We start from the raw sequence: 23,559 nt of genomic DNA, 5'->3' as shown, positions 1-23,559 counted from the left end.
GTCAAAGGAGGTGTTGAGGTGAGGAGGATGAAAATGTTGAGGTTGCCGGCATCAGAGGAGAGAAAAGGTCGCTGGTGATTTTGAGGAGAGCAGTTTCAGTACTGTGGCTGGAGCAGAATCCGGATTGGGATGTTTCATACAGGTTATTGGCAGAGTGGTGATGTTTGAGTTGAGTGGCCACAGCACGTTCCAAAACTTTTGACAGAAAGGGTAGGTTGGAGATGGGTCTGAAGTTATTTAGGGTGTCAGGGTTTAGTCCAGGGTTTTTCCAGAATGGGGGTGAAGTTTCACGAGTTTTTGGGGAAATCGGTATGTGAAGCTGGATTAAGTTGGAACTGCTTGATGAGCCATGGAGATGGATTGGGTTTTGTTGTTGGTTGTCTGGGAGTTCGGTTGTTGCATTGCCAAAGGTTTCTGTGTGGTGGACACACTCGTTGGCTGTTGTCTTGTGTGACGTGGATGGAGATGTATGTGGCTGTGTGTGGCTGCCTGGAGTCGGGAAGGCGGCTACAGTGGTTGATATTGGTTGTGGATTGTCCGGGGTGCTTCGATTTGCATAGGGGGTGAAGATTGGGATATTACATTATTTTGAGTAAGTATTGGCATGAGTAATTACATAAGTAATTATGAGTTATTATGAGTATTAGTTATGAGTAAGTGATTATTACCTTCGCAAAAGCGGAAGGTTATGTTTTGATCGCTGTGTATTTATTTGTATGTCTGTGTGTGTGTGTGTGTGTGTGTATGTTATTCGCATAACTCAAAAGGTATTCAACCGATTCGCATGAAATTTGGTGGGATGATAGGTTATTATCCGGGAACCATTTGATTAGATTTTGGAATCGATCGGGTCAAAGGTCAAGGTCATGAAAAGGTCATGGATGTGATTACAATATCAAACTTTTGGCGGGATAGAATGGTTTAATTTGAAACAAATCTTCCCGCATGACAACGTAGGTGTGGCTTTGCTACACAGATCTTGTAGTCTTTTATTTTGGCAACAAAAGTAGCTGCGGCGAAGGTATGCGCTCTACCGAGTGCCCGTTCTAGTTTTAGTAAAGTTACATGTTTCGCTGTGTTGTGGATCTGGGGACAAGCTAGTTTGATGGGTACCCTGGGGTCTTCGGCGTGTCTATGTGTTTGGCTGTCTGTTACACCGGACTCTTGAATGGGTTTTCATGAGACGAATTTCAGACATAACAGTGAGAATCTATTTTGAGCGAATCACAGTGGGTGAGGAAAACATTGTGTGTGACCAGACACCAGAACTGACCAGAATTGAAATTGGAAGTAGACCAGGTTATTTCTATTATTTGTTTATTCGTGAAAATAAATAAATAATAGGGGGAGGTTAATGGAGGTTAATGGTGGTTTGTTTGTGTTAATGGAGGTTAATGGTGGTTTGTTTGTGTTAATTCTAGTTGAAACTCTAGCTGAAGTAATTTTCGTTTATTTTTATTATTTTATTGATTTTTATGATTTTGATTGATTTTTTGATTTGATTTGAGATTTGAGATGATTGATTTTTATTAATTTTATAATTTTATTTTTATTGATGTTGGAAACAGGTAATGGGATGCTGAGAGAAGGATTGAATTTAATTTGAATTGGACTGGATTAAATGGGATTGAATTTAAAAATTGAATATTGGATAAAATTGGATCCACTTGAAAAAAGTGGATTAGGAAATTGGAGAAAAGGTGTTCTATGAAACTATGAATTGAATGAATTGAATCTATGAATTGGAGACCTGTAGACCAGGCGTTCCCAGGAGACTTGTGGACCAGGTGTTCCACCAGAGGAAAAAGACCAGGTGTTCGTGGAGCACTTCACCTGCAAGAACGCCTTGGAACCAAGGTGGAAGGGATCAGTCCAGGTGTTGCTGACTACACCAACGGCAGTCTTTTGCGAGGGCAAGACCTCGTGGATCCACGCCACGCACTGTAAGTTGGCCATACAAGCACCAGACACTACACCACAGCAACCACAGTAAGGATGGGCCTAATCATAGGTACAATACTATTGATAGCGACAGCAGCTAGGGGAAACTCCGATTCCAATAGATGCGAAAACGAAACCCGACACCTCACCGTAACATGGGGACAAAGAGTATCACTACCATGTTTCGAACAGAAAGCCCTGCACACAAATTGGGTGAGCATAAATTGGCTAGCACTGTCGGCAGGGCCTGGACGCGTTGGCATGGTACTACAAAAGCAACGAGAGTTCCGGGAAAACGGGCAAGCTAGCATTGAGACCTTGGCCCAACCAGGATACAAATGGGGAACCCCTGATTTTAAGCTACAAACACGCACGCGCCTAGAGAAAGGCATGACTATGCAGGTCCGGTGCAGCGTCTGGACCCCAGGAGCGGCCAGTGGCGAAACTAAACGCACACCATGCATCGAATACATACTCACGCCACACCCCCAGGATAAGGCCCCAAAGAGGGGGGAAAACACATATTGGAAAGTGGCCAGGGAGGTGGCAACAATTCAAAATAGGACACACTGCTGGTCGTGCATGCACTTTCCCCAAGCAGGCACCACAGGAATACACATGATAGTGCTACCTCTGTCCCTCAATGACCTCTGCTCACAACCTATCGATTCCCCATGTTTAGTCACCATGCTGGAAAGAGAAGGGGTTGACAACGGCAAGAGTTGCAATCGACAATTTAATTATCGCCCGTCAATGATTGCCCATGTGGCCGAGAGGCCTGCCCCCGTCTGGGTCAAACCACAGAAAGGGAGGGTCTGCCTCCAGGGTTCCGGCCACTTGCGTATGGGAGAATCAGAATGCGCCTACACTCTCCCCGGGAAGCTGGGACAAGGGAGCTCAGGGATTACATTACGAATAGTACTGCAAGATAAACACAACCACAACATAACGGCTATAACATTCTCCAGGGGGGTTAGTAGGATTAATGGGGTGGTAAAGGGACTCCGGTGCTTATCCACCCACCTGGTCCCACCCCATGGGACAATGTTTATATGCGGCGACAAGGCTTACCCCTATTTACCAAATAATTGGGGGGGCACATGTTATCTGGGTTCAGTCCTTCCTGACGTTGAGATACTGGATGAGCTAGACCCAAAGTCCTTGGACAGGCGTTATAAGAGGTCAGTCATGAACGAAGATGGAACCACTAAACTACACGGGAGCCTATGGGAAAAGGTGTTTGGTTTCTTCTTCCCAGGAGCGGGCACAGTCATGGATAGTTTCCGGATAGATAAATTGGCTTTGGCCCTAGAAAAGGTGGCAAACGACACCGCTACGGCTCATGACATACTATTGGATACGGTGATTCACATGCGTACAATGGTGATGCAGAATCGGGTGGCTTTGGACATGCTCTTGGCAGAGAAAGGGGGGGTATGCGGAATTATAGAGGGAAAATGTTGCACTTACATACCCGATCCATCTGAAGGAGTGTCAGCCGCAATAGTGAGACTAAGGGAAACTAGCCACGCCCTGACGATCGATCGGATCGCGCGCGAAAATTCTTATACATTTAGCTGGCTCACTGACTGGTTCCGGGGATGGACGGGCACCATAGTGAAGTGGTTATTGACCGCACTGGCTGTGATAATCGGGGTAGTAATTTGGGGGGCACTAATGAAATCTCTAGTCCTCCTCTGTATGAGAAAGTATTTTACAGGATGGAAAGTGAAGAAGCCGCCGACAACGACTATGGCTCTGACCACAGAGGCCGTCGACCTGAACGGGTCCTTCAACAAGGCAGTTGCGACCAACGCTCCAGAAAATTGTATTGAATTTTGTGACGACTGTGATACTTGTGTGGATCCCATGTGGGAACTGGCTGCTGCCTGTAACGGTGTATGTGATGACTGTGATACTTGTGCTATAAACCCCTTGCGTGTACTGGCTAACGCTGCTTATGTATTACAAGCTGACAGCTGCACGCCCCCTTCCGACCCAACTATGGATCTGATTGCGACGCTGGGTCTGGCGGTCGAGGGACCCGACGTGGATATCTTAGACCCGCAAGCCGACCAGGCGCCCATGGGAGACTTTGACATAAAGGAAGTTCCTCTCTTTGCTTCATATGTATTAAGTTCAAATGCTTCAAGTGAATCGGATTTTTACGCTCTGTACCCTGACCAGGAAATTGAGACACAAGATACTGACAATATTATGTATTCCCCAGAACAGCAGCACGTGAGGGATCTCATGGGCATGATCGTTGATTAACTTCGAAGATCTGCAAGGACTGAGTCTGCAAAGGGTGGGGGGAGCAAGTTCCGCAGGGGAGGTGACTGGCCCCCTGGCGGGGCAGAACCTCATCTGGACCAGACGCCTTCGTTGTGGATCCGAAACGTTAATGGACTTTCATGTTCTGAGCCCTCAGGCTCCAAGCACGCACCACACGACACGTTCGCCAAATGCACGGGCGAGGCGCTTTGGGCGCACGATATGCCCTTGGGAGATACCCGCATTACACAACTATTTTTCAATAAAGCCCGATGTGGCACGTTGTCTCTTAAGATACTTTGTCTCGACGAGACAAGAGGAAGGAATGTCAAGTCGTAGATTCGTTATTGCTAAGAATTCTGTATAAGACGTCTTGAATAATATGTTATGATTTTAATGTTGCTTATATGCTATTTTCATAAGTGAATAAAGGGCTTTTCTCTTCGCTTTAGTATAAATGAGAAATGCTCGCTTCGGTCGTGCTGGGCAAATGGTTTTTCGTATACGTGTGCCCTTTCACCTAGATAAGTCCGGTCGTAAAAACCCTCTTTGATTCGCAGATGGCGCCTCGAGCCGCGGGCTGGCGGACGTTTATACGCGCGTGGAATGTGTAGTTTCATGTAAGATGCTCGGATTGTAAACCTTTGGATAATGGTCTTATCTGGACCAAGCATGCACTCTTCTCTCTGTGAGTTACATTTTCTGTCACCTCGGAGCTTTGAAACTACATCTGGTCCGAATGATAAGGTGCGTGCTGCACTCCCCCGAATGACAGAGCGGATAACGGTGGGGGCTAGGGATAACGGTGGGAGGAACTCTCGCCAGTTCCTTTGTTCTCTCGGAGATTTTCTGATAATCGTGTTCCTATATAAGTAAACTGTGAATCTTTGCACACCAGGAAGGGCTGAACGTGGCACAAGGGCGAGTCGTGCTGTCGATGTTCGCCTTCCTCCGGATCTGTATAAGTTGGTTTTTAATAAAGCTGCGTCATTTTCAAACTGTTTGTGGACTTCTTTTGCAAATGAAGAGCCGCTTCTTCACATGTGTGTAACGTGGCTTTTGTGTGGGAAATCTGCGGTTTGCCGATTGAGAGCCGTCAAACGTCCATACCTGAAGGTGTGATTTCCCCGTCGCTTCTCAAGGACACCTTCGCCCATCTTTGGCAGTGTAACTGTCAACCCAACGGGATTCTGGTCTCGATACGACATCGTACGGACGATCACTGCAGTGGATCGACTTTGGCTTGAAGCCGGAACAACTTTGGCTTGAACCCGGGAAAGAGACATTGGGGATGTTCTTTTCGCTCACTTGGAGCACAGTGAGTTATATATTACGAAACTGATGGTACCATCATGGGAAATATATATTGGTTGTACAATTGATTACTATTGTTGTTGTACTGTTATTCTTGTGTGATCTTAATACAATACTTATTTGTTGGTAACAATTGGTGTGGTTTCACCATTGATCTTTGACAAACAGAATAACACATCTTTCTGCCGTGACTCCTCTCGGGGCTTGGAGGTACACCGTGACCGGGGTTTGGGGAGGAGCATGTAACAATATGTATGTGTGTGTGTGTGTGTGTGTGTGTGTGTGTATATGTATATATGTGTATGTATATGTGTGTGTATATGTATATATATGTGTGTATATGTATATATATGTGTGTATGTATGTATATATATATGTATGTATATATATATATATATATATATATATATATATATATATATATATATATATATATATATATATATATATATATATATATATATGTATATATATATATATAGATATATATATATACAGTATATATGGTTGTGGTGAGCGGGTTTGTGAGGAGGTGGTTGGGAGTGCCACGCTGTTTGACGAACATTGCCTTTTATGGTCAGGGTGAAAAACTCGTTTCCCTTGACATCATTAACCGAGGAGTTTAAGGTGGTGAGGGTGCGGGAGTTCATGATGTTGCGGGATTCAAGTGATGCAGTGGTAAAGAATGCTCTCACAGAGAAGAAGGGAAGTCAGAAGTGGAACGCTAGAGCAGATGTGGACGAGATGGAGGAGCGGTTGCAACAGGAGGAGGTCATGGGGATGGTACAGCATGGGGAGCATGGCTTGGGGTGGATGAAGCATGAGCAATGGGGAATGGCATGTGTGAAAGAGAGGAGGACGATGGTTGAGAGGGAGGTGAGAAGAAAGGAAGAGGAGGGGAGATATGTGAAAGCAGTCGGTCAGGCACAGCAAGGTGCTTGGACTAGGTGGGAAGGTGTGTGGGTGAGGATGTTGAAGTGGAAAGAGATTTGGAGGATGGAGCCAATATTGTTGAATTTCCTGTTGCGGGCAATGTATGATGTGCTTCCGTCACCAGTGAACTTGAGATTGTGGGGGTTGTTGCAGGAGGAGAGATGTTATTTGTGTGGAGGTGTGGGAACGGTGCAGCATGCACTGAGTGCATGTTCAGTAGCATTGGCAGCAGGACAATACAGGTGGCGACATGATCATGTGCTGGCGGTGGTGGTGCAGATGGTGCAACAAGAGGTGCTGAGGCCGAGAGAGAGAAGAGTGGAGAAGGAGACTGATGGGGGAGAGGTGTGGTTTTCAAGGAGGGCCAAGTGGTAAGAGGTGGAAAGAGGAGGAGGTGGAAAGCAAGAGGGCTGTCAGATGCTTGTGATTGGCAGTTGGTGGCAGACCTAAAGCCACAATTGGTATTCCCAGAGGAGATCTGTGTGACAAGGTTGCGGCCTGACATTGTCATTTGGTCAGGTGCAACAAGACAGGTCATCTTTGGGGAATTGTCTGTACCTTGGGAAGAGAACATGGAGGAGGTGCACGAGAGGAATAGAGGAAAGTACAGTGAGCTGGAGGCAGACTGCCGGGAGAAGGGTTGGCGAGTTTCGTGTCAGCCATTTGAGGTGGGGTGTGGAGGGTATATTGTTAATTCCTTTTCTGCATTTCTTGCTCGGTTAGGAGTGTGTGGGACAGAAAGAAGGAGGATGTGTGACAACGTGGCCCAGGTTGCCTTGAAACGCTCACTTTGGATATGGAGGAAGTTTATAGAGGCACGTTGAACGGTGTAGGTTGAGGTTATGGAATAGAAATGGAGTTATGTGTGTGTGTGTGTGTGTGTGTGTGTGTGTGTGTGTGTGTGTGTGTGTGTGTGTGTGTGTGTGTGTGTGTGTGTGTGTGTTTGGAGAGGTCCTGGGCTGAAAGGATCAAAACCTCGAGGAGGAACGGTGCCCAGCTGATGATCCATGCAGTCGGGAAACTAGTCAATTGCTTACGGGTTGACGTTCTTGCTTTAGGTGGAGAAACTATGTTTGAGGTTTGCAATTTAAATAAAGTTGAACATGGGATGTTGTGAAATTAACATCATTCACAGCAATCCTTTAAATTATTTATATTTACGTTTAGGAACAACCGATACTGTACAATTAAGCGTGTGTGTGTGTGTGTGTGTGTGTGTGTGTGTGTGTGTGTGTGTGTGTGTGTGTGTGTGTGTGTGTGTGTGTGTGTGTGAATAAAAGAGAGTGATAGAATTGTGAGGAACAGAAATGAAAAAACGAGATGTGTGTGTTTCAGGAGTGGGTCATGATTGGGTGTGGTTTTGCATGAATGGTTTTGCATGTTTTCATGAGTGGTGTTTGTTGTAAGGGTAGGTGGTTGGTTGGTGTTGTGTGTGGATTTGTGTGTATGAATGATCTGGTGTGTTTTTTTGGTGAGTGGTGAAGGGTATAAAGGTGGGTGTTTGAGTGTTCCACCATGTTTGTTTGGTGCTGTGTATTCTGGATGTGGAGGTGTTGTTGTTGTAGTCTGCATTCGCACTGGCTGGGGGTGGGGGTATGTACACATCCAGGTGTAGTTGCTGCATGTGGATGTGTATGTGCCCCTGCTGGCCCACCTTAGCTGACCTTATCGAGGTTGAAGGGCCGAAACGGGATGATGCTGAGGACCTCGACTGAGGACCCGGTCAGTGCGGCACACTTGTGACCAGGTGTGTTTTGAACTTATATATATATATATATATATATATATATATATATATATATATATATACAGTCACGTGAAAAAGTAAGTACACCCCATGTAAAGTTTTGACTTTTTCAACATATTTCAACATACAGCTATTTGATCTTCATTTCAACAATATTGATAGATAAAGGTGATATAATACAGACTTGGCATTTAATATGGAATTTTTTTTTTCTTGACTTGGGTTTACTTTCTTAACTCAGTATATCAATCTAGTGAGTTTCTTTTACACTTTGGTGATTTATTTGTTAAAAGAACCATGTCACTGATTGTCTGTCGCAGCAAGAAGTCAACAACAGGATTATATCACAGGTGGCGTGGCAAAATGTACGGACAGCTGCATTTGATGATTGGCTTCACAGTCGGGTATACAAGGGTTGTTGCATTCTGTATTAGTGGAAAACAACTGCTGCACGTCTCCAAAAGTTTTTGCCGCTTCCTCTGGAGATGGTCCGTCAACTCGACAATGCCGTTTGTCATGGAGTGGTGGCTTTACGAAATTACGGCATGAAACAGCGTGCTGTTGCTCGGCAGTATGGCATCACTCAAGGTCAAGTGTCAAAGATCCTGAAACGAAATGCTCAGAGGGGTGTCCCTACTCCAATACCGAGGCCAGGACGTCCCCGCAGAACCACAAGGAGGGATGATCACCAGCTGCACCGGTTAGTCCGCAATGGCCGTACCAAGTCAGCTAATCGGCTTAGGGCTGAGTGGCAGCAACTGACAAACGTGCCTGTATCCAGAAGGCGAGTCAACCAATGACTGGTTCAAGCAGGCTATCGTGCCAGGCGTCCCCTGAGAAAGCCACGCCTGACCAGACAACACCGCCAGCGCCGATTGCAGTGGGCCAGAGAGCACCGTCAATGGTAGCCAGGACACTGGAATCACGTGATCTTCAGTGACGAGTCTAGATTTCTGGTCTATCGTCAAGATGGTCGCGTCTGAGTGTGCAGACAAGTTCATGAAGCCTACAACAAAGATTGTATAGTGCCAAGAGTCCAAGCTGGAGATGGTGGGGTGACCGTTTGGGCTGCTTTTCATGCAGGGGGCAAAACTGACCTGGTTGTTCTGAATGGAAACCTGAACCAGTTCAAGCACAGGGCCATTCTGGAAGAAACATTGCTTCCATTTGCTCGTGCAGCCTTTCGAGGAAACTTTGTCTTCCAAGATAACAATGCACGGCCTCATCGTACTCGCATGATCCAACACTTTCTTGCTGACTGTGGTGTAGAGCATATGGAGTGGCCTGCCATGTCCCCGGATATGAATCCGATAGAGAACTTGTGGGCAGAATTAACGCGTCAAATCGACCACTTGGACCAGCAGCCTACCTCTGTGCGTGAATTGCAGCAGGCTATTGTCACTGCAAGGCAAGCGATTCCTGTCCAAACCTTGGCAAATCTCGTGAACAGCATGCCTCAACCGGTACGTACTCTCCTGAATGCTCGTAGGGGTTACACGAAGTACTGAACTGTAATTTTACTGTCCGTAATCCCAGTCGTAATTTAACTTTTGTTTTTGTTAAAAAAAATTTTGGCCAATGTGCAAAATAAAGATACTTCTGGAAAACGCACAGAAGTTTCACACAGTACTGTCCATGAATTGAGTTCGATGTCAGTTTACATCACTTTCAAGGATCAATTTATTTGTTTCGAAATGTCAAATGTGGTTTTTGTTTCTTTTAAAGGTCACATTAACAAAATCTAGAATAATTTCAACATAATTCCAAAGAACTTTTGGTTCTAAGACATCTTGAAAAGTAAGTTCACCCCCACAAAAAAATATTCCATATTAAATGCCAAGTCTGTATAACAAATATCATGAAACATTGACATTTTGTAGTCCATTGTATAATTTAAATAAACATAAATGCACATTTCGCATGTGGAAAAAGTAAGTACACCCCTACATTTATCACTACTTCAAATACCTAAAATTCGAATCAGGTGCAGCAGCTCAGGTGCAAATGATGAGAACATCGTTAGAGAGGATCTTGGAGGAACCTGTCTTATTTAAACCTCAGACATTTAGTTTGGTTTGCTCTTTTTTGTTGAAGTGTGCGGCATCACCATGCCTAGATCAAAAGAGCTCTCTGAGGCCTTCAGAAAGAAGGTTATAGATGCCTACGAGTCTGGGAAGGGAATTAAAAAGATCTCCAAACAATTTGAAATCAATCATTCGACTGTCTGGAAGATCATCTACAAGTGGAGCAGATTCCAAACAACTGCCAACTTGTTCAGGCCAGGCCGCCCCCAGCAAGTTCAGCCCGAGAGCAGACCGCAAGATGCTGAAAGAAGTCTCTAAGAACCCCAGAATGTCATCACGGGACCTACAGGTAGCTCTTGCCACTGTTGATTTCAAAGTGCACGAGTCTACCATGAGATAGCACCTGCACAAATTTGATCTACATGGGAGGTGTGCCAGGAGGAAACCTTTGCTGTCCAGAAAGAACATCAGGGCAAGACTAGAGTTTGCCAATGAACACCTAGGCAAAGACCAGCACTTCTGGAACAATGTGCTCTGGACAGATGAGTCAAAGGTAGAGCTATTTTGCCACAGTACCAGAAGACATGTTTGGCGAAAACCAAAGACAGCATTTGACCACAAGAACCTGATACCAACTGTAAAGCATGGTGGTGGAAATGTTTTGGTTTGGGGCAGCTTTGCTGCATCAGGCCCTGGGCATCTCACCATCATAGAATCCACTATGAATTCTTCATTGTACCAGAGGGTGCTTGAGGATAATGTGAGGCCATCTGTCGGAAAGTTGAAGCTCAACCGAAGGTGGACCTTGCAACATGACAATGACCCTAAACATACCAGTAAATCCACCAAGGAATGGCTGAAAAGAAAGAAATGGAGGGTTCTGGAATGGCCGAGTCAAAGCCTGGATCTAAATTGCATCGAGATGTTGTGGGGGGATTTGAAACGAGCTGTGCATGCAAGAAACCCCTCAAACATCGCACAGCTGAAAGAATTCTGCATGGAGGAGTGAGAAAAATTTCTCCCAGTCGATGTCAGAGACTGGTAGACAGTTATAAGAAACGCCTACTTGAGGTTGTTTCTGCCAAAGGGGGCAATACCACCTATTAGAGCCAAGGGTGTACTTACTTTTTCCACATGCGAAATTTGCGTTTATGTTTATTTAAATTATACAATGGACTACAAAATGTAAATGTTTCATGATATTTGTTATATTATATCACCTTTATCTATCAATATTGTTGAAATGAAGATCAAATAGCTGTATGTTGAAATATGTTGAAAAAGTCAAAACTTTACATGGGGTGTACTTACTTTTTCACGTGACTGTATATATATATAATATATTATAAAACGGAGTGTCCGTCCGTCCGTCCGTCCGTCCCTAAAATACTCCCTCAGTTTTTGGGCTAACTCCACCAAACCTCCTATGGAATGCTTTGGGGTCCCAGCGGATGTTGTAAGGTCAGTCGGAGGTTTCAAAAATTCCTCAATAAAATCATGATTTTGAAAATAACTCGATACGAACCAGCCGCGAATGCAGAAGTGGGCAGATGACGGTAATGAGCTGGTTTGATAATATCTCAATACAACCGTCATTTAAAACAGTATTTTGTTAAAGTATCAATTTATGATTATAAAGACGTTTGGAATTGAGTGAATACATTTACGATTTTGAATTCTCAATTGTATTCACCCAACCGTACGGAACTACTTCACATCCGGATTTAAATATTTGTTTATGACACAGATGTTGGTAAAAGTTTATTTTTTATATTAATGCTATTTAATTTGTGATTGGAGTTATGATGTTTAGAATGAAATTAGAAAAATAGGTGGTTTGCCACTGTTTTGTCTATACTCTATCCTCTTAAATGATGAATGTGTCAAGCAAGGAGGAAGCACGTACTACTTATAAAATGTTTCGTTTGACTCGGGGTTTTAACCACTGACCTCCCAGACTCAGAGCAGACGCTTTAACCATTACACCACTGAGTCTGGTCACACACACACACACACACACACACACACACACACACACACACACACACACACACACACACACACACACACACACACACACACACACACACACACACACACACACACACACACACACACACACACACACACACACACACACACACACACACACACACACACACACACACACACACACACACACACACACACACACACACACACACACACTCTTACTTTCCATCACCCTCCCCTCCCTCCCCCGTGTCCCCACATTTTTTGCGTACTCAATATGTATATGGCCTTTCGGTTTGTTTAAATTATGTAGGCTTGATATACACTGTCATGTGTGTATATGACCACGTGATCAGATACATGTGATGATCACAACTGTCTCCTTTATTGCATTAGTAAAAGTCACACGGGCTTGAGGGGCCAAACGACTTCTTCCCGTGTTGGAATTCCTTGTATTTTCCTGACATACACACTTGGGAAATGATTATTCTATATAAAATCCATATTTAGGATGTTTCAAAAGATTCAATGCACTGAACGAAATGCTTATGTTTCACATGTTTGTTAATCTTAAAATTAAAGTGTATGATGCAACAGTTCAATAATTTTCAAAGCTAGTACACCTGGAGTTCCCCACGGGAGCAGCAGGAAGGGCCATTCCTTTCTGGGTTATATAGATTACAGTAGATCTTGGGTCGGGCCTCAAGAACATCGGTGGTGTGTTCATTTACCAAATTTTTTGTGGAGAGCGCGCCAAGTGGTTTCACCATTCGAGCAAGCACTCCATTCAAAACTGTTGATAAGGAACGTCTGGCTTGGCAAGCGCTAGCTAGCTGCTTGGTAACTAAACAAACCCCATGTTTCCTCCCTTTCCGTTTAGTGTTAAAGAGCAGTTGCGACTGTTTCAAAACGTGTTTGTGGTTTATAATATTTTTACTTCTGGTAAGGAGTGCTCCGACCAAAATGGCATGATAAGATGTTAATAAACGTTAACACGGCGTTTGTTGAAGGAGGAAACACCCCTTGGGAGACTGGATATTATTAGTATTAATATTGTTTTGTAAGAACATTAATATTATGCTATTATATTTTGTTGTTGTTACTTTTGTTATTAGAAGCGGCCTTGGAAAAATGCCACGATAAAGCTATCTTAACATGGATATACACCTCAACACATAACCCCATTGGCAGGGTAAAACCCTTTTTTGCAGAGAAAACCCCCTCGTGCCTCGTGGAGGGGGGGGGGGGGGGTGGGGGGAGGGATGAATGCGCTGCAACCTTCATTGTGTAACCCTTAGTCATCCTGTCAAGTTTGGTTGAGATTGGATAAGTAACGACAGAATGTATCGCATCAAATGTCGTCAGACACACAGACAGACAGACAGACAGACACCAAATTGCTTATTTTAATTTGATGATGAAGTCCTCTGATGTCTTTGTTGTACTTGACAATAAAGTGTCTTTTGCATAAGAGGTATTAAGTTAATTACACTTCCTTTTGAACCTGTTTTCAGCCATTTGTGAGCTCCCAGAAATTTACTTTGATGTATTATTTAATTTTCGGACCACCAATTACTTCTCCAAGGTGTGTGTGTGTGTGTGTGTGTGTGTGTGTGTGTGTGTGTGTGTGTGTGTGTGTGTGTGTGTGTGTGTGTGTGTGTGTTCTTCATACCCAAAGAAGGCCGTTTAAATTGTAAATGTATGAACCACCTGGTCAATTTGTTTATAGCGCAGAGGCTCCTGCCGAGACATGAACCACACTATGCTTTAGCAAGCAGGTGTAACTTGGTGTCAAGGAACCTCGAAGAAGACAAAATCACTTGCTACCTGCAGCCCAAGTCCAGGCAGGAATTTGTAATTGTTCATGGTGCCGGCGATAACTCGTTTACTCTTCATGAAGAACCCTATGGGATCTTTATCATTCACCAACTAATGTGTGATGGGTGTGCCATTCCATCCGAGGATGGCACCCAGTTTAACGTCCATCCGAGGATGGCACCCAGTTTAACGTCCATCCGAGGATGCACCCAGTTTAACGTCTATCCGAGGATGCACCCAATTTAACGTCCATCCGAGGGAAGGTACATAGTTTAACGTCCATCCGAGTATGCTCCCAGTTTAACGTCCATCCGAGGATGGCACCCAGTTTAACGTCCATCCGAGGATGCACCCAGTTTAACGTCCATCCGAGGATGCACCCAGTTTAATGTCCATCCGAGGATGCACCCAGTTTAACGTCCATCCGAGGATGCACCCAGTTTAACGTCCATCCGAGGATGACACCCAGTTTAACGTCCATCCGAGGATGCACCCAGTTTAACGTCCATCCTCGGATGCACCCAGTTTAATGTCCATCCTCGGATGGCACCCAGTTTAACGTCCATCCGAGGATGGCACCCAGTTTAACGTCCATCCGAGGATGCACCCAGTTTAACGTCCATCCGAGGATGCACCCAGTTTAACGTCCATCCGAGGATGCTCCCAGTTTAACGTCCACCCGAGGATGGCACCCAGTTTAACGTCCATCCGAGGATGGCACCCAGTTTAACGTCCATCCGAGGATGCTCCCAGTTTAACGTCCATCCGAGGATGGCACCCAGTTTAACGTCCATCCGAGGATGGCACCCAGTTTTACGTCCATCCGAGGATGGCACCGTTTAACGTCCATCCGAGGATGACACCCAGTTTAACGTCCATCCGAGGATGGCACCCAGTTTAATGTCCATCCTAGGATGACACCCAGTTTAACGTCCATCCGAGGATGGCACCCAGTTTAACGTCCATCCGAGGATGCACCCAGTTTAACGTCTATCCGAGGATGCACCCAGTTTAACGTCTATCCGAGGATGCACCCAGTTTAACGTCTATCCGAGGATGCACCCAATTTAACGTCCATCCGAGGGAAGGTACATAGTTTAACGTCCATCCGAGTATGCTCCCAGTTTAACGTCCATCCGAGGATGGCACCCAGTTTAACATCCATCTGAGGATGACACCCAGTTTAACGTCCATCCGAGGATGGCACCCAAGTTTAACGTCCATCCGAGGATGACACCCAGTTTAACGTCCATCCGAGGATGGCACCCAGTTTAACGTCCATCCGAGGATGCACCCAGTTTAACGTCCATCCGAGGATGCACCCAGTTTAACGTCCATCCAAGGGAAGGTACACAGTTTAACGTCCATCTGAGGGAAGGTACACAGTTTAACGTCCATCTGAGGGAAGGTACACAGTTTAACGTCCATTTGAGGGAAGGTACACAGTTTAACGTCCATCCGAGGGAAGGTACACAGTTTACCGTCCATCCGAGGGAAGGTACACAGTTTAACGTCCATCCGAGGGAAGGTACTCAGTGTAACGTTCATCCGAGGGAAGGTACACAGTGTAACGTCCATCCGAGGGAAGGTACACAGTGTAACGTTCATCCGAGGGAAGGTACACAGTGTAACGTTAATCCGAGGGATGTTACACACATTGATGAATTTCATTGACAAATCACTATGAAACACCGGGATGACTGGGTCAGGATTCGAACCCAGGCTAGCCAGCTTAGGGGTGAGTGTGCATACCTCGAGGATTAGGCCATTTTGACAGCCTTTGTAAAATTTATTACTTGAACAAGTGTATCGAGGTAGAAATGCAAATCTAAAGAATTATACTAAGTATTACATTGATACCTGTGATTTAACTACGACCTTTGCGCGTCACGAATTAAGCGGTGTTAAAATCGATCTCTTCTTTCCTTTGTTACAATCGATTACTTCATCCCTCCCCTCCCCCACACACATGACGTCATGCCATCAATACAGTATTAAAAAATATACAAGGCAGGTTCATCAAATTACTGGAAACCAATATGATGTATTATGTTGTTTACTCTCAGGGTATTTAACCGAATCGGCCGCATTATTTTCAAAGTTAATTCTATAATTGACAAATCGATTATTAAATTATTCCGACGATGATTATTTTTTATTTATTTCCGTGTTGGCCATTTTTGACGACATTTCCGCCGGCAAGCGCATTCGTGACGCTCCAAAAGGCGTCGCACCTTAAGGATTCCCGGCTTGGAAAAGAGCGAGCGCGAAATGATTATGTGCACAATCGATACATAGTTCTTCATTAATTCCGAGCTCCTTGCCAGGAATTAGGTGCACGAGACGCTCGTTTCGGCAGGTGCGCTCAGTGAATGCGCAATAGTTTGACATCGTGACCGTCACGGGCTGCTGCGTTCGTTCGTGCAGGCGCACACCTTTACCTGTAGAGTTTTTTAAAATTAATAATGAGCAATATTATCGAGATCGAGCCAGACTCGGGCTGTTTTCTGTGCTGTGCAAATTTTCTTACAAAACCCAAATCTTCACTCATGGATGTAAATCTATGGAAAATAAAGAAGTGTCTTTGTTCATCTACAACGAGCGGTTCAGGTGTACAATCGTGTGGGTATCTAAATTGATCACGTGTACTTTGTGGAGCGTGAGTATGTGTATATATATATATATATATATATATATATATATATATATATATATATAATATAAACCCAAAAATAGCTTGATCACGTGTACTTTGTGGAACGTGAGTATATACATACAGGTAATATAAACCGAAAAATGTATACAGACGAGCACCACTCGACACGTAGCGCATTACGGGTGCGGTCACCTTGAAACCTCTTGTGACGTTCGGTCAGAATTTGCTCTCAGATTATATCGATCTTCATGGGACTGTACATTTCCGCAGATATCGGTGATTACAAAATTTGCATCCGTTCGCAATTAAGAAGCAATTTTCCTTCGTTATATCCAGGTATCGATATCATGTACTACCTGTACCTAGTACCATGGTACGTGCGCGAGACGCACAGTCCGATACTCGTCCGTTGTGATCATCAAATGCGAAGGAGCAGATATTGTGACATCTATACGGTATTGGAAGTTCCTTTAAAATAAATAAATAAATCTTTGTTCCATCGGCCATCACCAAAGTCATCCTCCCCGCCCTCATTCGCTGCAGGACGAACCTTGATTGTTTAATCGGCTTAACCCTCGATTTATCGCAGCCGTTACAAATAAATGTGCCAAAACGTCGAGCAAACAGGACTGATCGCGGTGCCAGCAGCTCGGAGTGCGAATTACAGCATGTAAATAAATGCGCATCGATTCGCCCGCCGAGTGCGCCCCGGACTCATTGGGACTCGGCTCGGTGGCGCCTGCGTTGCGCTTTTCACATGGTCATGGATCCGACAGCCTGCGACTCGGAATCCATCGCGACCTGCCTTGGCCCTTCCCCTCGCACCCGCATCCCTCAGGCATAAATGGTGCTGAAATGGACAGCCTTTTTTTTTTCTTTCTTTTTTTGGGATACAAGATCGACACTCGTGTAAGAGCTAACATTAATTACAAAAAAAAAACCGACACACAAACATACAATAAAGGGAGCGGGAGACAAGATGGGGAGAGAGAGGGAATGCGAGCGTTTCCACCAAAATATCGATTATTCTGATTGAATGAACCGCAACTGCGTCACACATAAGCATTTGCGTATTCATTAAAAGATGTATTTTTGTTATTAAATCGAGGAACCGCTTCGTTGAGCGCGGTTTATAGAGCGAGGGGGTGCGCGGCCAAAGGCCTGGCCGGAGCATATGGTGTGCGCTGCGAGGGCGCAGATGTGGACGCAACGGGGCACAGCGGGGGGAGCGGACGCGCTGACACTTTCCATTATAAGACTCCGATTCGAGAGGGTCTAAGCTAAGCCGCCGTGAAAGTCCACACTTTGCGCTTTTTGTTCTTGTATACGATCGGTATAAATCCTTACTCTGGCTTCTCGAATTCGCTCTGTTCGAGCAAAAGGTTTCACCTTCCCTCACCCCGCCGTGCTCACCCTTCTGTAACATTCGTCCGACGTGCCGCGAATACACATCGCCCCGTTACGTGTGCACCTGCTCTGTATGCCGAGTCTGTGCGCAGCGCCGGTGCCCTTAAGGAATGCAGAAGTGAGCTTTCTGTGAGATGCCGTTCGTTTCGCTCACCTGAGTGAGCAACGTGGAAAGAACAATCGCTCTGAAATTTGGCAAAAGGTCACGTGTGCAGGTACACGTTTCTCCGAAACATGTGTGTTTAGCATGGAGCATAGACAAAGGACGCTGGGAAGGCAATGGCAAACCACCTACAATAACCCTTGCCAGGAAACCGCTTCGGCAACACCAACGCTCTGTAAAGTGTGGTATCTAAAAAAAACAAAAAAACATTTTGTATGCACATCGGGGATTTGCTTGCAATCAGCAAGCATACCCCACTGGTATGTCTGAGTTGGTTGTTATCCCCATATATGGGTTTGAGAAGGTGGAACTGAGGCCTCCCAGGTCTCAAAGTGTCCACGTGTGTGTGTGTGTGTGTGTGTGTGTGTTTCGTCGAGCATCATGATCGTGGAAACCTTGGGATGCATTATTGTGCCGTTTCTTTGTGATGTCACGAAACCTTTTTTTTTTTTTAGTGCGAAACAAAACGTTTCTCAGAATGAGAAAAGCTTGGGATCAAACCATCCCTGAGATATATAATATTTAAAAATGAAAACCACACAAAATAATTTATAGTTCTGCTTGGCTAAAAGCACGGAACGTCATTATTCTCATGGTATATTCACAAATATGATGTTTATCACTACGTTTCATCAATGAAACAGCAGATAAATAAATAAATACATAAATAAAACAGTCAAATTCATTTCGTTCGTCATCATTCTGCTGGTCAGTTAGAAATGGTCATCTCTAGCCCGGGCCTATTCCGCATCTGGGGCCTTTGTTGTGGCGTCCTCTCCCCGAAGCGTCAGGGTCCGGTCAAGCCGGAGGTCGCAGATGTTATCATCGGCACGGACAGGAAAAGGGGGACAAAGAAAGGATTTCGCACGCTCGGCGAGCTCGGCACGCGTCGACTTCGAGGGTGGGGCTCAGGCAACGGGAGCCGGAGCACTTCACCATAGAGACCCTTTTTGTGGCCCTGTGCGGGGAGGGTAGATGTATTGACGTGTGTAAGAGAGCCAGACCGTGTTAACACCAGGCAGAGGCAAGACCCTTTTTGTGGTCCTGTGCGGGGAGGGTAGATGTATTAACGTGCGTGAGAGAGCCAGACTATGTTAACACCAGGCAGAGGCAAGACCCTTTTTGTGGTCCTGTGCGGGGAGGGTAGATGTATTGACGTGCGTGAGAGAGCCAGAACATGTTAACACCAGGCAGAGGCAAGACCCTATTTTGTGGCACTGTGCAGGGAGGGTAGATGTCGTGACATGTGTAAAAGAGCCAGACCCTTTTTGTGGCCCTGTACGGGGAGGGTAGATGTATTGATGTGTGTAAGAGAGCCAGACCATGTTAACACCAGGCAGAGGCAAGACCCTTTTTGTGGCCCTGTGCGGGGAGGGTAGATGTATTGACGTGCTTAAGAGAGCCAGACCATGTTAACACCAGGCAGAGGCAAGACCCTTTTTTGTGGCTTTGTGCAATGAGGGTAGATGTATTTATGTGCGTAAGCCAGACCATGTTAACACCAGGCAGAGGCAAGACCCTTTTTGTGGCCCTGTGCAGAGAGAGTACATGTATTGACACGCGTAAGAGAGCTAGACCATGTTAACACCAGGCAGAGGTAAGACTTTCCACTTGCACGACCCTCTCAGGAGCTCCCAAACAACGAGCGAATTAAGCAGGCAGCAATTATTTTTAGAATGACATTTCTCACCACCTAATCTAGTATCCCTGCCTTTCTCCTGCGAACTATTATCGATCCGTCCTCTCATTAGCGTAACGCCTTTCAACAGGAACGCCCCGACGAGCAAACGACCCTGACGCAGAGTCTCCTGCCGTTCGCAAAGAACGCGTCGTGTGTCCATCGCTCCACAATGGACATGATCGCAAGCACAAGTCTGGTTTACTATGTAGTACGTGTAGTTTACCGTCCTAACCATGAATCCTTCAATTTGCACTTCATATAATGCAGGAATCTCTTAACCAGTTCGGTAGTTATTTGCTGCATAATAATTGCCGAGTGAGTCTTAGGACGTACCGGCGAGACGGAGTGCAGACATGCGTTGAAACTCCGGCTCTTGCAGCCACTTCCACATCCGCCGAAAGGTCTCTCTGCCCGATTTAAGCTTGCTCCACGGCTTGGGGTTGCGGAGCAGGTCTGAGAGCGTGCCCTGTGAGCGACATAGAACCCTCTGCGCGAAGATCGCCTGCGGGATGCTGTAGCGCTTGAGCTCCGATGTTATGCGCTGTGCCACCTCACGTGTGTTAATCTCCTCCAACTGGCTGCCTGCAGAACCGAGGCAAACTCCACTTCCTCCATTTCCAGCACCTGCTCCAGGTGGTCCACCACCCATTACCATTCCTTGACCTACTGAGTGTTCGTGACTCAGAACGCCATGCTGCTGGGTACTTTGGTGGTGCATGTGGAGAGGGTGGGAGGCATGAAGGTGGTGGTGTGGATGATGAGGGTGGTGAGGATGATGGTGATGGTGAGGATGATGAGGGGGTGTCGGGTGTTGCCCGTGGTTGTGATGAAGCGCCATCATTCCAGCGGGCGGCGTGAGATGCTGCGGTTCGCTGTGGCCCATCAATGCGGCGTGTGTGGCCTCGAAGGCCACCTGGGGTGGTGGTAGTGGAAGCATTTTCTCTCCTCCACCTGCCCCTCCACCGGTGGCGATATGTGCAGCGTATGGAGATCCAAGAGGTTGCTGTGAGCCGGGGATGCTGGAAAGTCCGTTGACAGAGGCAGGTGATGACGAAAGAGGCGATGGTAAACCATGACCCATTGCAGCGAGCTCTTTGTGATGATGGTGGTGGTGGTGGTGGTGGTGGTGATGGTGGTATGGGTTGTATATATTGTTCATTGGCGATGGAAGACTTCGTTCATCTCTCATGAGAGTGAAGCTGCCATTTACATTTCCAGGGAGACGTTGGGCATGTGGATGGTGAGCAGGGTGAGGGTGAAACTTCTCAGACACGCTGGAGATGGAAGGAAGTGACTGCAGAGGGGCAAGTGCAGGGTATGGTCCCCCGACAGTCATGGACCCCGGTGGCGACTCGCAAGCCATGCTCATGGCTGGATGGAGATGACCCGTGGTGGCCAAAGCCGGGTGCTCACCTCGATAATCGCCACCGTCCAAGAGGGTGCCCATGCCTGCCACCATGGATGGTCTGCAGTGCGCGATCGGCATCAAATCGCAGGCGCTGCTCTGTTCAATGTGCTGCACACCCAAGCCATCCAGGCCGAGCTCCACATTCATTATTCCTGAGTTGGAGAGGCATTGATACCTCGCCGTGGTACCCGACTTTCCTCTATCCTACCTGCTGGCCTTCATCCCTCCTCCTCCTCCACCTCCTCCACTTCCACCTCCTGCTGGCTGTCGACTCCACAAGTTGTCTCCTCCTGTGCACCCTCTGTCCTTCTTCCTCCTTCTCTTCCTCCTCCTCCTCCTCCTCTTTGTCGTCGTCCTCCTCAAAATAAATTCCTCAACACTCTTTCATGCAGGTCGGCAGGTATTTGCAGTGGAAGTTGGAGGTTCTCTACACCTCCTCCTTGTTCTCTCCCCCTCTTGGATGGTTCTGGTATTCCGGTTTGATGTTCCGTCCTCGCGTGGCTCTCCAAGTCATATCCAGGGCTGCCTCGTACCCCGAACTGCCCAGGCCTCCGTCATTTCCGAGACTCCTCCAACCTGCATTGTGTTGCTGGTGGTGCCACAACTTCTTGATCCTTGCCTTTGTCTCTTTTGTCTTTGGCTTTGTTCGCGTTTCCCGTCTTTTTTTTTTTCTTTGATCTTTCTGGAGAAGATAAATAAACGACCATGAGTTGGAGAGTTCTCAACCAGATCTTTTGGGCGGGGCACACCTGAAAAGGAGTGACAGAAAAATAAAAATAAAAACAGAGGTAGGGGATGAAGATAAGAGCGTGGCAAAGATGAGGAGAGAGCAGCAGCCTGGAGGAGGAGGAGGAGGCTAAAGAGGAGGAGGAGGAGGATACCGAATGAGAGCCGGACACTTCGGGCACAAACCGTGCGCCCGGCGCTCACAAGCGCCGTTCTATCGAGTGTCTCCACGACCCTCCTCCCGCGACGAGCGCCGTCTGAGCTGGGACGGACCAGGCGTGGCATAAACGTGCTTACCTGACGTCACGATAAGCACGCCCTGCTGTGTGCCGCGCACCGTGCAAGCTCCAGTACCACGCACCCCTACCCTCCCTCAACCCTACCCCTCTCCCTCCCCTATTCATCCATACCCTTGCTATCTGTATTTTCGCCACCCCCATCCCCCCTTCCCTCTTCCCCACATTTTTGCAGCCGACGTTTCAGGTAGCCGAGTGCGACGCATCCCTCCGTTGCATCCTCTTCGCCCGCCCATGAGGGCTTTTAATTGGCCGCTCCAAGATAATGCCGGGAAGCAAATTCACAATGAGCCCCCTTTTCGAGTACGATGTTCGTTTTGAGGAACAACACACCCCACGACACGTCAACATCTGTACCTTCGATTTTATTTTATTTTTTTCCTTCCTCGTGCGTCATGTTGATCCCCGAGCAAGAAATACATAAAATATCAATTGGGGGAAAGATTTCCAGACGAGTGTTTAAATCTGCTATGAGTAACCATCAGTAGTTGGTTATTCGACTATTAATTAATAATCACTGCTTAACGTATTTGTATCGATAAAAAAATCATTTAGCTCTTCAAGAAGCCGAGATTTATGAAGAGAGAAACAAGCTCGATATAGAATGTACAATTCATATAACATTAGCCTTTCACTTACAGAGTGGCAGACTCAAAGGAATTATATTTGGAACGAGAAATGCTCAGGATAAAAACGACTCACCGAAATCGCCGAATGAAAAAACGATCAATCTGCCGTTACCTGCATGAACGATTAGCCAGGTGTACATGTCCGTAGGGAAAAGTGCTTCACATCCCTGCCTCGCATTACAAAACCTTTTTCTGTGCATCATTATAAATATATATATATATATGTATATATATACATATTTCTAAATACATACATATTAATTTATAAATAAATACATACATATTAATTTATTTCTAAATACATACATATTAATTTATTTCTAAATACATACATATTAATTTATAAATAAATACATATTTATTTCTAAATACATACATATTAATTTATTTCTAAATAGATACATATTAATTTATAAATAAATACATATTTATTTCTAAATACATACATATTAATTTATTTCTAAATACATACATATTAATTTATAAATAAATACATATTTATTTATAAATACATACATATTAATTTATTTCTAAATACATACATATTAAT

General features: G+C 45.7%; 1 protein-coding gene across 1 annotated transcript in view; it reads right to left on the bottom strand.

Annotated features, from left to right (window-relative positions):
• The window catches only part of LOC137429709 (hepatocyte nuclear factor 6-like), a 77,006-nt gene extending 55,439 nt beyond the window's left edge, over positions 1-21,567 (bottom strand). Inside the window, exons 1-2 of the mRNA XM_068119883.2 lie at positions 20,725-21,567; positions 20,284-20,622 (exon numbers count right to left, since the gene is read on the bottom strand). Coding sequence (XP_067975984.1) covers positions 20,284-20,622; positions 20,725-21,505 — 1,120 coding nt within the window. The 5' untranslated portion in view covers positions 21,506-21,567. The remainder of the gene's footprint in view (positions 1-20,283; positions 20,623-20,724) is intronic.
• Positions 21,568-23,559: the final 1,992 nt, after the last annotated feature.

This window comes from Myxine glutinosa, chromosome 6, assembly GCF_964187855.1.
Source record: "Myxine glutinosa chromosome 6, kmMyxGlut1.1, whole genome shotgun sequence".
NCBI lineage: Eukaryota > Metazoa > Chordata > Myxini > Myxiniformes > Myxinidae > Myxine > Myxine glutinosa.
The sequence above is the reverse complement of the archived record's forward strand: the minus strand, read 5'-3'. Positions and strand labels throughout refer to the sequence as shown.